The 13,764-nt window shown below is 41.4% G+C and overlaps 1 protein-coding gene across 4 annotated transcripts in view; it reads right to left on the bottom strand.

Annotated features, from left to right (window-relative positions):
• Nucleotides 1-13,764, bottom strand: part of LOC101609069 (X-linked inhibitor of apoptosis) — a 56,921-nt gene that overhangs the window by 22,269 nt on the left and 20,888 nt on the right. For 3 of the 4 annotated variants that reach the window (XM_045140276.1, XM_045140275.1, XM_045140274.1), the window contains 2 exons: nucleotides 3,348-4,256; nucleotides 1,404-1,503 (listed from right to left, as the gene is read on the bottom strand). In XM_045140276.1, coding sequence (XP_044996211.1) covers nucleotides 1,404-1,503; nucleotides 3,348-4,224 — 977 coding nt within the window. In that variant the 5' untranslated portion in view covers nucleotides 4,225-4,256. The remainder of the gene's footprint in view (nucleotides 1-1,403; nucleotides 1,504-3,347; nucleotides 4,257-13,764) is intronic. The other variant, XM_004653934.2, reaches the window with a different exon arrangement.

Below are 13,764 nucleotides of genomic sequence, written 5' to 3'. Positions count from 1 at the left end.
TAAGAAGCATGATTAGCCGTGCATGGTGGCACATGCCTTATAGTCCCAGCCCTTGAGAGGTAGAGGTAGAAGGATCACTGTGAGTTCGAGGCCACCCTGAGATGACATAGTGAATTCCAGGTCAGCCTGGGCTAGAGTGAGACCCTACCTCAAAAAAAGCGCATGATTATTTTTTCCCCCACCTGAGACAGTGATCTACCATCAGATATACTGTGATTTAAAGATCCTGATATGTGGGGCTGGGGAGACGGCTTAGTAGTTAAGGTGCTTCCCTGTGATGCCTAAGTACCCAGGTTTGATTCTGCAGTACTCATGTAAGCCAGATGCACAAGGTGATACATGCATCTCGGGTTCATTTGCAGTGGCTAGCAGCTCTGGTGCATCCATTCTCTCTATCAGCCCCCCTTCAAATAAGTAAGTAAAATTATTAAACAAAAAGGTCTTGAAATGTGAACTGCATACCATAAAATGAATGAGAACTGGGCAAGGTGCCATATGCCTATCATCCTAGCAATTAGGAGGCTGAGGCAGGAGGATTTATTTGAAGCCAAAGCCAGCCTGGGCTATATAGGAAGTTCTAGGCCAGACTGAGTTACTGAGAGACCTTGTCACAAATGAAACTGAAGATACATTATGATGGATTTTTTTAATTAAAAATTTTTATTAACATTTTCCATGATTATAAAATATATCCCATGGTAATTCCCTCCCTCCCCACCCCCACACTTTCCCATTTGAAATTCCATTCTCCTTATGATGGATTCTTTAGGACTCCTCATCCCTACAGGCAATCTTGTGTCCATCACAACACAGCATACTTCCAACAAATAAAAAGATATATATTTTAATTTGTTGTTTAGAAATGGTATCTTCTGGGCTGGGAGATGGCTCTGCTATTAAATGTGCTTGTTTACTAAGCCTGTCAGCCCGAATTTCATTCCCAGTATCCATCTAAAGCCAGATGCACAAAGTGGTACATGTACCTAGAATTCATCTGCAGTGGCAAGAGACCCTGACATGCCCATACACTTTGTTTCTCTCTGTGTGTCTGTCTGTCTCATAAATAAATAAAAGACATGGAACCATTTGAATGTCATTCATATATATATATATATATATATATATATATATATATATATATATATATATATATATATATATATATATATATGGAGAGAGAGGGAGGGGGAGGGACTAGGGAGGAGGGAGAATATGTTTTGGCTACCAGTGAAATCTTAGGTGTTTTTCTTTTCTATAAAGTAGGTGACCCCATTTCTATAAACCTGGTGTGAATTTCAAGCCATACTGAAAGCAAAAAATAGTTGAAGTGAAAAGTAATTCAAATCTTTCCACTGCACACTGTCCAATTTTCCTATTACTGAATGAACAATTAAACAGCTTACCCTGGATACCACTTAGCATGTTGCTCCCAAGGGTCTTCACTGGGTTTCCAATCAGTCAATCCTCCTCCACAGTGAAAGCACTTCACTTTATCACCTTTACCTATGAAAATACACGAGTGAAATATGCTTATCTGTGCAACTAAAGCTTACCCAAAGATACTTATGCTAAAAGCACTTAACTTACATAAAAAAATCTTTGGGCTGGAGAGATGGCTTAGCGGTTAAGTGCTTGTCTGTGAAGCCTAAGGACCCCAGTTCAAGGCTCACTTCTCCAGGACCCACATTAGCCAGATGCACAAGGGGGTGCACACGTCTGGAGTTCGTTTGCAGTGGCTGGAAGCCCTGGCGCGCCCATTCTCTCTCTCTCTATCTGCCTCTTTCTGTCTCTGTCACTCTCAAATAAATAAATAAAAATGAGTAAAAAAAATTTTTTTAAAAATGTCATGGCTTAAAAGACCTTTACATCAGCCGGGAGTGGTGACCCAAGTCTTTAATCCCAGTGCTTGGGAGGCAGAAGTAGGAGGATCACCATGAGTTCAAGGCCACCCTAAGACTACATAGTGAATTCCAGATCAGTTTGGGCTAGAGCGAGACCCTGCCTCGAAAAACCAAAATACAAAACAAAACAAATCAGAACACCATTTACATCAAAGTAATGGTCTTAATAATTTGGAGAAAATACATACTAAATTCATTGATTCAAATCTGAGATGTTTAAGACTAAAAACTCGCACATTTTTTATTTTACAAGCCACAGTTGTGACTTTTCTAATGTATATCATTTGGGCCAACATTACACATTTCATCAAAATGGGATGTTTTTGTTATGTTCCAAGTATTAATTATAGTAAGTATAATAAATTACAAGTTTCTAAGGTTATAGCTGTACAACATGTAGCAAGTAAAGAAATTAAATAATTTTTATTTGTATTATTCAAATCTAAGACAAATGACACACACACACACAATATTCAATAGTTCTCTTAGTCATCACAGCATTGGCCTTTCCTGGTAAGCCTATAGCATATACTAGATGTGTACTCTTTCAGCCAAGTGTGATGGCTCACATCTAAAATCCCAGCACTCATGAGGCTGAGATAGGACTACTGTGTGTTAGAGGCCAGTGTGGGTTATAGTGGGACACTGCCTCAAAATATCCAATTAAAGGCTTTAATCCCAGCACTTGGGAGACAGAGGTAGGAGGATCGCTATGAGTTTGAGGCCACCCTGAGACTACATAGTGAATTCCAGGTCAGCCTGAGTTAGGGCAAGATCCTACCTCGAAAAATAACATTTAAGAAAAAAACACTCTTTAAAGCAGTAAGACATAATATTGGGCAGCTCTCAAATATGAAGTGTATGTCTTAAAGTTAGATGTTGATTTTTGTTTAGTTTTGGAGACAGGTGTCACTGTGTAGCACACACTGGGGTGCAACTCTTGGGTGATCCCCTCAGCCTCAGCATCCTGAGTGCTGCAATTACAAGCATATGCTAACATGCCTGGCTTGATGTTCATTTTAATATGACCTAACTATAAACTCTTTAATAACCTTTTTTTTTTAACAGGGTTGTTGAGAGGCACAGAGGAAATACATGTAATATGGCCAGGTGCCATGCAAGTAACCTCAGCATTCAGGAAGCAAAGACAGGCAGATCACTGAGTTCCAGGCCAGTTAGGATTACATAAACAAAGAAAATGTGTGTCATATGTATTTTGAGCACATATACTGGATACTAAATAAATAATAGCTGATATTACTATTAGATATATTTATCTCAAGGATAGCATATTTTCAGTAGTTTCAGATTCAACATACAAATGCAGAGAATACTAATATAATTATATAAGCTTATATCTACATGTTTACCAATTCAAGAGGGTTAAAGGTATGTCTTTTTAAGAGTCCTGGGAAAATTGGAAAGTAATTTAGGAGTTAAGTTTACCTAAAGCATAAAATCCGGCTCTTGCCAGCTGCTCCTTGTTAACTGAGTATATCCATGTTCCAAAAGTCAGGAGCCGTGCTTCATACTCTGCCATGGCTGGATTTCGTGGAGGACTTGTTGAATTTGGAAAAGTCCTATCAGAACTCACGACATCAGATTCACTTCGAATGTTAACATTCCGGCCCAAAACAAAGAAGCAATTTGGAAAGTGTCGCCTGTGTTCTGACCAGGCACGATCACAAGGCTCCCAATTTTTCAGTTTTCCACCACAACAAAAGCATTGCACTTGATCATCAATGCCTGTGTAGTAGAGTCCAGCACTAGCTAACTCTCTGGGGGTTAAGTGGGCATAGTCTGGCCAGTTCTGAAAGGACTTTAACCTAGCTTCTTCACTGCACATGGCCGTGTTCCTCGGGTATATGGTGTCTGAAATATCTACAACCTGTCCAGTTCTCAAAAGATAATCAGCATGAGTCTCAGATGGCCTGTCTAGCGCAAAGTGATTTCTGCTTCCCAGATAGCTTTCAGCCTTGTGCTGACCATTTTGGATACCAGGATTTGTAGGTTGTCCAGTACTATTTTCAAAATAAAAGCCATTAATAAATCTGCAATTTGGGGATACTTTCCTGTGTCTTCCAATTGCTGAGTCTCCATATTGCCATCTATCTACTGCTGCATGACAACTAAAGCACCGCACAGTATCGCCTTCACCAGTGTAAAGAAAACCTGCTCGTGCCAGTGTAGACGCTGAAACAGGACTGCTACTTGGGAAGTTAGCAAATGTTTGTAGTCTATTAAACTCTTCTACAAATTCCTCATCCTTATTGTTGTCTGCAGGCACACAAGTTTTAGATCCTTCAAAACTGTTCAAAGTCATCTTCTTTTGAAAACAGGATTTGTCCACCTCTTCTAAAAAGAGAATATTACATTAGGAATTCCAAAACGTGAAACATCAGAAATATATTTGATATTAGGAGCTGATGACAGAAAAATAATTGCATAATTATTTTTATTCTAAATACTAGAGTTCTACCATACCACTTGAGACTCAAGTCTTACAAGTCTGGCAATTTTTTTTTGTTCTTTTTCTTTTTTTAATTTTTTTTTATTTATTTATTTTGAGAGCGAGAGACACAGAAAGACAGACAGATAGAGGGAGAGAGAGAGAATGGGCACGCCAGGGCTTCCAGCCTCAGCAAACGAACTCCAGACGCGTGCGCCCCCTTGTGCATCTGGCTAACGTGGGTCCTGGGGAACCGAGCCTCGAACTGGGGTCCTTAGGCTTCATAGGCAAGCGCTTAACCGCTAAGCCATCTCTCCAGCCCTTGTTCTTTTTCTTTACAGTTTTATGGATTGAACTCAGGGCTTCTCATAGGGGAAGCACATGCTCTCACACCAAACTATATCCCTTGTCGGTTTTCTGAGGTGGATTTATTTCTTATTTATTAGTATTATTCTATTCTATTCAATTCTAAGAGAAATGACACGAACACATTATTGTGCTTAATATCCATTGCAGGGCCTCTTGTATTCCAGGCTAGCACTCTGACAATGAGCCATATCCTGAGCCCCGTTTTCTCTTTTGGAGGACTGTACTATTTAGACAAGTAGAACACAATTCCTAGCTGGGCGTGGTGGCAAACGGCTTTAATCCCAGCACTCGGGAGGCAGAGGTAGGAGAATCGCTTTGAGTTTGAGGCCACCCTGAGACTACAGAGTGAATTCCAGGTCAGCCTGGGCAAGAGCAAGATCCTACCTTGAACACTGGCCCCCCCACAAAAAGAGTGGGGTTGTCAGCTAGCATACCTATTATGGGAAACAATAGAGGTTCTTCCAAAACCTAGGGGCAGATCTAACATTATCTAGCAATATCACCATTGGGCATATATCCAAAGGAACTGAAATCAGTATGTCATAGAGAAATCTGTATTTGTTCTCATTTATTAGAACACTGTTCATAGCCAAGCGTGGTGGCGCACTCCTTTAATCCCAGCATTTGGGAGGCAGAGGTAGGAGGATCACCATGAGTTCGAGGCCACCCTGAGACTACATAGTGAATTCCAGGTCAGCCTGGGCTAGAGTGGGACCCTACCTCAAAAAAAAACAAAGCAACAACAACTACAAAAAAAAAAAAAAAAAAACACTGTTCATATCAACCAAGATACAGGATCAACTTAGGTGGCTACTGTTGAATGTACAAAGAAAATTTAGTATATGTATAAAATATAATAGCTTTTAAAAGAATGTATTTCTGCTACTGGCAACAACATGGATAGAAGAAATGAGCCAGGGGTGGTGGCGCACATACACATATTTAATCCCAGCACTCAGGAGGCCAAGGTAGGAGTATTGTTTTGAGTTTGAGGCTAGCTTGAGACCACAAAATGAATTCCAACTTAGCCTGAGCTAGAGTAAGACCCTACTTCAAAAAAAAAAAAAAGGGGGGCTGGAGAGATGGCTTAGCGGTTAAGCGCTTGCCTGTGAAGCCTAAGGACCCCGGTTTGAGGCTCGGTTCCCCAGGTCCCACGTTAGCCAGATGCACAAGGGGGCGCACACATCTGGAGTTCGTTTGCAGAGGCTGGAGGCCCTGGCGTGCCCATTCTCTCTCTCTCCCTCTATCTGTCTTTCTCTCTGTGTCTGTCGCTCTTAAATAAATAAATAATTTTTTTTTAAAAAAAAGGCATGTTGTTAAGTGAAATAAGTCAGACACAAATACGGAAGCCAAAGGTTTAACCCTATAGAAGGAGAATATGAAAAAGTAGCCAGACGTGTTGGTACATGCTTTTAATCCTAGCACTTGGGAGGCAGAGGTAGGAGGATCACTGTGGGTTCAAGGCCAACCTGAGACTACAGAGATCCAAGTAGGTCAGCCTGGGCTAGAGTGAGACCCTACATCAAAAAAAAAAGCCGGGCATGGTGGTGCACGCCTTTAATCCCGCACTCGGAAGGCAGAGTAGGAGGATTGCTGTGAGTTCAAGGCCACCCTGAGAATGCAGAGTGAATTCCAGGTCAGCTTGAGCTAGAGTGAGACCCTACCTTGAAAAACCAAAAAAAAAAAAAAAAAAAAAAAGAGTTATCAAGACTGGAGAGATGGCTTAGCAGTTAAGTCATTTGCCTGCAAAGCCAAAGGACCTTGGTTCGATTCCCCAGGACCCACATACTCCAGATGTATAAGGGGGTGTGCATGCATCTGGACTTTGTTCGCAGTAGCTGGAGGCCCTGGTATGCCCATTCTCTCTCTCAAATAAATAAAGAAATAAAAATAAAGTTTAAAAAAAGTTAGCAGGGGGAAAGGAGGGAATTATGGTTTATTTTGTATAATTATAGAAGTTGTCAATAAAAAGTTTTAAAAACAGGTAACAGTCTGGATAAAGGGTAAGGGATAGAAACAGGATGGTCAACAGGCACAGGGGTGCAGTTGGATAGGATAACTGTTCTTTTCTTTTACTCTTCAAAGAGGGTCTTACTCTAGACTGACCTGAAATTCACTGTAGCTCAGGCTGGCCTCACAGCAACTCACAGCAATCCTCCTGCCTCAGCATCCCATGCTGAGATTAAAGGTACATACCACCACACCTAGCCTTTTTTTTTTTTTCGTTCTTTTAAGATAGTATTTTGCTACTATGTAATTCCAGGCTGGCCCCAAACTCAAGATCTTCCTGCCTAAATCTCTGGAGTGCTGGATTATAGTCATGTACCACCATACTCTGTAGAAGTTAATTTCTGTTTTACAGCACTCTAGGATAACTATGGTGAGTAAAATAATTGGCTGAGTATTTCAAAATAGCTAATAGGGTTTTCAATATATTCCCAATTTAAAGAAAAGCAAATATCCAAGGTGACAGATATGCCAACTACCCTGATCTGACCAGTACTCACTGTATACATGTAGTGAAATTCCACTGCACCCTCATAAATTTATAGAATTATATCAATTAAAAATTAAAAATAGGTTTATAATTAAGGAAGTTGTCAATACAAAAAAATAGGGCTGGTAGTGGTGGTGCACGCCTTTAATCCTAGCACTTGGGAGGCAGAGGTAGGAGGATCGCAGTGAGTTCAAGGACACCCTGAGACTACCGAGTGAATGCCACATCAGCCTGGTCTAAAGCGAGACCCTATCTCAAAAAAACAAAATAAATAAATAAAAATAAAAACAGGGACAGAAGTTGGATGTGATGGTGCACACTTTTAATCCCAGCACTCAGAAGGCAGGGATATAGGAGAATTGCTGTGAGTTTGAGGCCACCCTGAGACTACATAGTGAATTCTAGGTCAGCCTGAGCTAGACTGAGACCCTACCTTGAAGAAACAATAAATAAATAAAAATATAGCCAGAGAGATGGCTCAGAGGTTAAATGTGCTTGCTTGGAAAGCATAATGGCCTGGGTTCTATTCTCTCATACCAATGTAAAGCCAGATGCACAAAGTGGTCCATGTGTCTGGAGTTCATCTGCAGTGGCAGGAGACCCTGGCTGGACCATTCTTTCTCTCCTTTTTCTCTTTTTTTCTCTCTCTTAAATAAATTATATATATATATATATATATATATATATATATGTATGTATGTATGTATATGTGTGTATGTGTATATATGCGTGTGTATATACATACATATATATATGTATGTATGTATGTATGTGTGTGTGTGTATATATATATATATATATATATATATATATTTTTTTTTTTTTTTTTTTTTTTTGGTTTTTCGAGGTAGGGTCTCACTCTGGTCCAGGCTGACCTGGAATTAACTCTATAGTCTCAGGGTGGCCTTGAACTCACAGAGATCCTCCTACCTCTGCCTCCCAAGTGCTGGGATTAAAGGCGTGCACCACTACGGCCTGGCTATATATGTTTTTTTAAAGGAAAAATATACTTAGGAGGCTAAGACACAAGGACCTTGCTTTCAAGGCTAGTTTGGCTAAATAGTGATAGCTTGTCTCAAAAAAATGGTCATGAGGCTGGGCGTGGTGGCGCACACCTATAATCCCAACAATGGGAGGCAGAAGTAAGAGGATCACTGTGAGTTCAAGGCCAGCCTGAGACTCCATTCCTGGCCTGCCTGGGCTAGAAGGAGACCCTACCTCACAAAACCAAAAAAAAAAAAAAAAAAAAAAAGGTCATGGGTAGCAGTTCAGGTATTTTCCTGCAAAGCCAAAGGACCCAGGTTTGATTCCCTAGGACCCACGTAAGTCAGGTACATAAAGTGGTACATATGTCTGGAGTTTGTTTATAACAGCTGAAAGCTCTGGTATGCCCATTCTCTCTCTCTCTCAAATAAATAAATAAATAAATTTAAAATAAAAAATAAATAAATTTAAAAAAATAAATTTAAAATAAAAAATGGTCACAATGACTGTCTAGTTCATGCATGCATTAGTTTTGTTGGATTTGGGGAAGATGTATGTAGACCCTTTGACATTATCTTGGCACAGAATGTCTCATGACATCATTTACCCATGAGTAAAATTCAACACAATGTTTTCTCTTGAAAGCTAGCAATAAACTTCATATCTTCCTGGCCTTGTCAGTGGCATTAATGAATGAATATCCCCTAAGAGTTGACTCACATCTGAATACAAAAATATTTTGGAAGACAGTTTGCATTATTTGGACTGCATTTTCTAGATGTCTGAAAAATTCTGAGTTTATCTTCAAACTTCTTGTTGAATCAGCATTAATAAGAAGGATGATTACAACACAAGATTCAAATAAACCAAATGCTGAATGATTTACTAGAAACATAATTATTTTTCTTTTTTATTTATTTGAGAGAGAGAGAAAGAAGGAAGCAGGTAAGAGAGAACAGGTACATCAGGACCTCCAGCCACTGCAAACAAACTCCAGACGCATACAACCCCTTACGTGGGTAATGGGAAATCAAACCTGGTGCTTTTGGCTTTGCCAGAAAGAGCCTTAACCACTAAGCAATCTCTCCAGCCAGAAACATAAAATTTTAATTCTTACATTCTGAATTTAAAAAAAAAAAATTCTGAGACAGGGTCTCACTCTAGCCCAGGCTGGCCTCAAATTCACAGCAATTCTCCTATCTCAGCCTTCTGAGTACTGAGAATGAAGGCATGAGCCACTATTGCTGAGCTACATACTGGTTTTTAAAAATCTGTTGCATAACAAAGGAAAAGGAAGATGTGATTTGGAATGAAGTCATGGAAAGGCAAAGCTCCAGTTTAAAACCTTGGGATTTTAGTTAATTACAAATTCAATGTAAGCCAGCATTACATGGCTGCTAAAAAATTTTTTTTAAAAGCCCTCAAAGCAACTTCAGGCTGTGTTAGTATCCAGATGTACAACATTCACATCCAATTCAGCTCCATATTGAATATTATCTCCTGTCCTAAACACATTTTAGGAAGAACACTGACCAAATTTAATGTCCTGACTGAGCAATCAGGATGACAAAATTGATATCGTATGAGGAATAGATGGAAGAGCTGAGGCTTTTTTTTTTTTAACCCCAGAGATAGGGAAGGTTGTGATTGGAAAAGTAGAGAGAATTACCTTATACCTAAAACGCTGTCATGTGGAAAGGAAATCCAAATTCTATGTAGCTTGACAGCGTAATTAAGGTTAATGAATATAAAAAAAAATACATTTGAATCTCATACAAGGATGAACTTTAAAACCAAGAGCATGACAAGATGGATCATGTTGCCTTGGAGATTATATGTTCCTCCCATCACTCAAGGGGACTTCAGTGTGATCAGGAGACTAAGCATCTTCAAGTATTTAACCTCGTAAGCCCAGATGCACAAGTCTGTTTGCCTTGGTGTACTCATTCTCTCTGTTTCTCTTCTCTTTCTGCTTGCAAAATTAATAAAGAAAAAGAGCCTTAAAAAAAAAAAAAAAAGAAAGCCGGGCGTGGTGGCACACGCCTTTAATCCCAGCACTCGGGAGGCAGAGGTAGGAGGATCGCTGTGAGTTCGAGGCCACCCTGAGACTCCATAGTGAATTCCAGGTCAGCCTGGGCTAGAGTAAGACCCTACCTCGAAAAACCAAAAAAAAAAAAAAAAAAAAAAAAGAATGAATGGTCAATACAAACTAAAACACATCCCTGAGGGAACAGGCTTTATTTTTTGGCCAACCAAACCAGTGTAAAAATCAAACATTTACTCTCATTTCACAATGGTGGATGTTTTCATCCCTTTCCAGATAATAATATGTGAAACTCCATCATTGAACAGGAGCAAGAGAATCACTGAGTGATGCTTTCATGAGGAAATTTCAGCTGAGCAAGATGGCACATGTCTGTAATCCTGACACTCAGAAAACTGAGGCATAAGGATGGTAAGTTTGCTGCCAGCCTGGGCTACATATCAAGACACTGACTCAAAAAAGAAAAGCACTGGGAGCTGGGTGTGGTGGTACAAGTCTTTAACCTTAGCACCTGGGAGGCAGAGGTAGGAGGATCACTGAGTTCGAGGCCACTCTGACAGTACATAGGAATTCCAGGCCAGCCTTGTCTGGAGTGAGACTGTACCTTGGGGGAAAAAAAATTGTCTGATTGAGACCTATCTACAGTGGTCCCTGCTGCCCACAGTCTACTGGGCTACATAGGTGGGCTGACCCACAGGTTCATCCTCCAAATTTACTAGCCAATCAGGCTAGTAAATCCCCTTACATACCTGACTGATGCTATAAAGGCTGCAGCCTTCCAGGCCCTCCCTCTCCTCACTTCTGGCACACGCCAGGTGTATGTGGGTCTCTCTGCTCTCAGACACCAGTGAGTCTGGCCTGTACCTCTACCAGGAGAGCACTGCATTGTTTCTTAATCTAACCTTTTCTGCTTGTCTCTACTTTATAGTTTGGAGTAACTTCTCACTTTAATTACATGTATGATTTTCCTCTCATCTCCAAATCTACCACATGGGTGGTCTCACAAAACCTAGACTTGCTACCTGTGTATTTACTCTAAACTCGGGGTAACTGTGGTGGTTTGATTCAGGTGTCCCCATAGTCTTAGGTGTTCTGAATGCTAGGTTTCCAGCTGATGGATATTTGGGGATTAACACCTCCTGGAGGGAGTGTATTGTTGGGGGCGAGCTATGGGTGTTATAGCCAGTTTCCCCATGCCAGTGTTTGGCATACTCTCCTATTGCTGTTGTCCACTTGATGTTGGCAAGGGGGTGATGCCCACCCTCTTCCCATGCCATTGTCCCCCCTGCCATCGTAGTGAGACAGTGTATTTAGAATACACTTGTAATGGTAGGGGGCGGGGGGTGCATGCCTGTGATCCAGAAGGATTAGGAGTTCAATGTCAGCCTCAGGTATATAGAGTTCCAGGCCAGCCTGGGAAATAAGAAAAGATCCTTGTCTTAAAACACCACCAAAAATATTAAAATAAAATACACATGTACATGAACACATCTAGCCTAGTCAGCTGTGTGAAGAAAGGCATGGGTAGATGCCAAGGAGAGGGGACTGACCACTAATTCACAAACAAGGAAAGAGCAGTGCAGACTGAGACAAACACTAAGAAAACTCAATTTATCTGCAGACAGTACAAAGGTTTCTATGTCTCCCAGATTTGTTTTCAAAGATACACAATAAAAGGGCTGGAGAAATGGATTAGTTGTTAAGGTGCTGGCCTGCAAAGCCAAAGGACCCAGGTTTGATTCCCCAGGACCCATGTAAGCACAAGGTGGCAGTCTGGAATTTGTTTGCAGTGGCTAGAGGCCCTGGAGTGCCCATACCCTCCTCTCAAATAAATAAAATAAAATAAAAGGTATAAATAGGATATATGCCAGACTGCTACTACATTAAAACATACTTATGGTCAATATCCAATTACCAAATTGGAAAATATGTTAAGCTGATGACCTTAATCTCAGGATGTCTTTAAAAGCCAGGTGTTGCTGAGTGTGGTGGCGCACACCTTTAATCCCAGCACTTGGGAGGCAGAAGTAGGAGGATTGCTGTGAGTTTAAAGCCATCCTGAGACTCTTTGAATTCCAAGTCAGCCTGGGCTAGAGCAAGACCCTACCTCAAAATTAAAAAAAAAAATGGCGAGGGAGGTCATTACCATGGGATATTTGTTATAATCATGGAAGTCATTAATAAAAAAAAAAAGGCTGGAGGGATGGCTTAGTGGTTAAGGCATTTGCTGGCAAAACCAAAGAACCCAGGTTTGATGCCCCAGGACCCATGCATCTGGAGTTCGTTTGCAGTGGCGGGAGGCCCTGGTGTGTGTGTGTGTGTGTGTGTGTGTGTGTGCACTCTCTCTTTCTCTCTCCCCCTCTTTCTCTGTCAAATAAAAAAATATAGTAAGGGCTTGGTCAGTGATGCAATCCTGGTGCAGACAAACTTGAATACAGGCTTGAGGCCCTGCTTTTTGGGCTAGGAGCTGAGACCTCTGGCCACTTTGGGACAGTGCCCCCTTTCAGGAGCTTCCAGCTCCCCAACCATGAGTCCTCACATTGGCTGCCCTTCTAGGTGCCCCCTACCCAAAAGGTCTCCCCCAGTCTCCTTGGGGCCACTTCTGTCACTATTTGGCACTAGTATCTGCTGGGGTTTTTTTTTGTTTTTTTGTTTTTGGAGGCAGGGTCTCACTCTAGTCCAGGCTGACCTGCAATTCACTATGTAGTCTCAGGGTGGCCATGAACTCATGATGATCCTCCCACTTCTGCCTCCCAAGTGCTGGGATTAAAGGCGTGCACCACCACGCCCAGCTTGCAGTTTTATATTCTTTTCCCTTATGGTACTGGGGATGGAACCCAACCAAGACCTTGGGCAGGTCAGCCTGGTGCTCTACCACTGAGCAGCACCCTGTACCAGCACTGGGTACTGTTTACTCACTTGCTATCTCACTCGGGCAGGGATTCTTGCCTGCTGCATGTAGGGCGCCTCTCAGAGCCCTTCCATAGTAGTGCTCCCTTGACTGGCAGCATGGCGGTGGGCCTGGATGGGAGGGCTGACATTAGGACAGAACTGGGAAAGGAAGAGGGCTGAAATGCCACAACTCTGAAGCAAATAAAAAAATAAATAAATAAGGGCTGGAGAGATGGCTTGGTGGTTAAGCGCTTGCCTGTGAAGCCTAAGGATCCTGGTTTGAGGCTTGATTCCCCAGGACCCATGTTAGCCAGATGCACAAGGGGGCGCATGCATCTAGAGTTTGTTTGCAGTGGCTGGAGGACCTGGTGCTCCCATTCTCGCTCTCTCTCTCTGCCTCTTTCTCTGTCACTCTCAAATAAATAAATAAATATAAAAATAAATATAGTATTTAGTCAGGCGTGGTGGCAAACGCCTTTAATCCCAGCATGTGTGAGGCAGAGGTAAGAGGATTACCATGAGTTCGAGGCCACCCTGACACCACATAGCGAATTCCAGGTCAGCCTGAGCTAGAATGAGACCTTACCTCAAAAAAAAAAAAAAAGTAAAAAAAATAAACAAGTCTTTA

The sequence above is a fragment of the Jaculus jaculus genome, chromosome X (genome assembly GCF_020740685.1).
Source record: "Jaculus jaculus isolate mJacJac1 chromosome X, mJacJac1.mat.Y.cur, whole genome shotgun sequence".
In the NCBI taxonomy this organism is placed as follows: Eukaryota; Metazoa; Chordata; class Mammalia; order Rodentia; family Dipodidae; genus Jaculus; species Jaculus jaculus.
The sequence above is the reverse complement of the archived record's forward strand: the minus strand, read 5'-3'. Positions and strand labels throughout refer to the sequence as shown.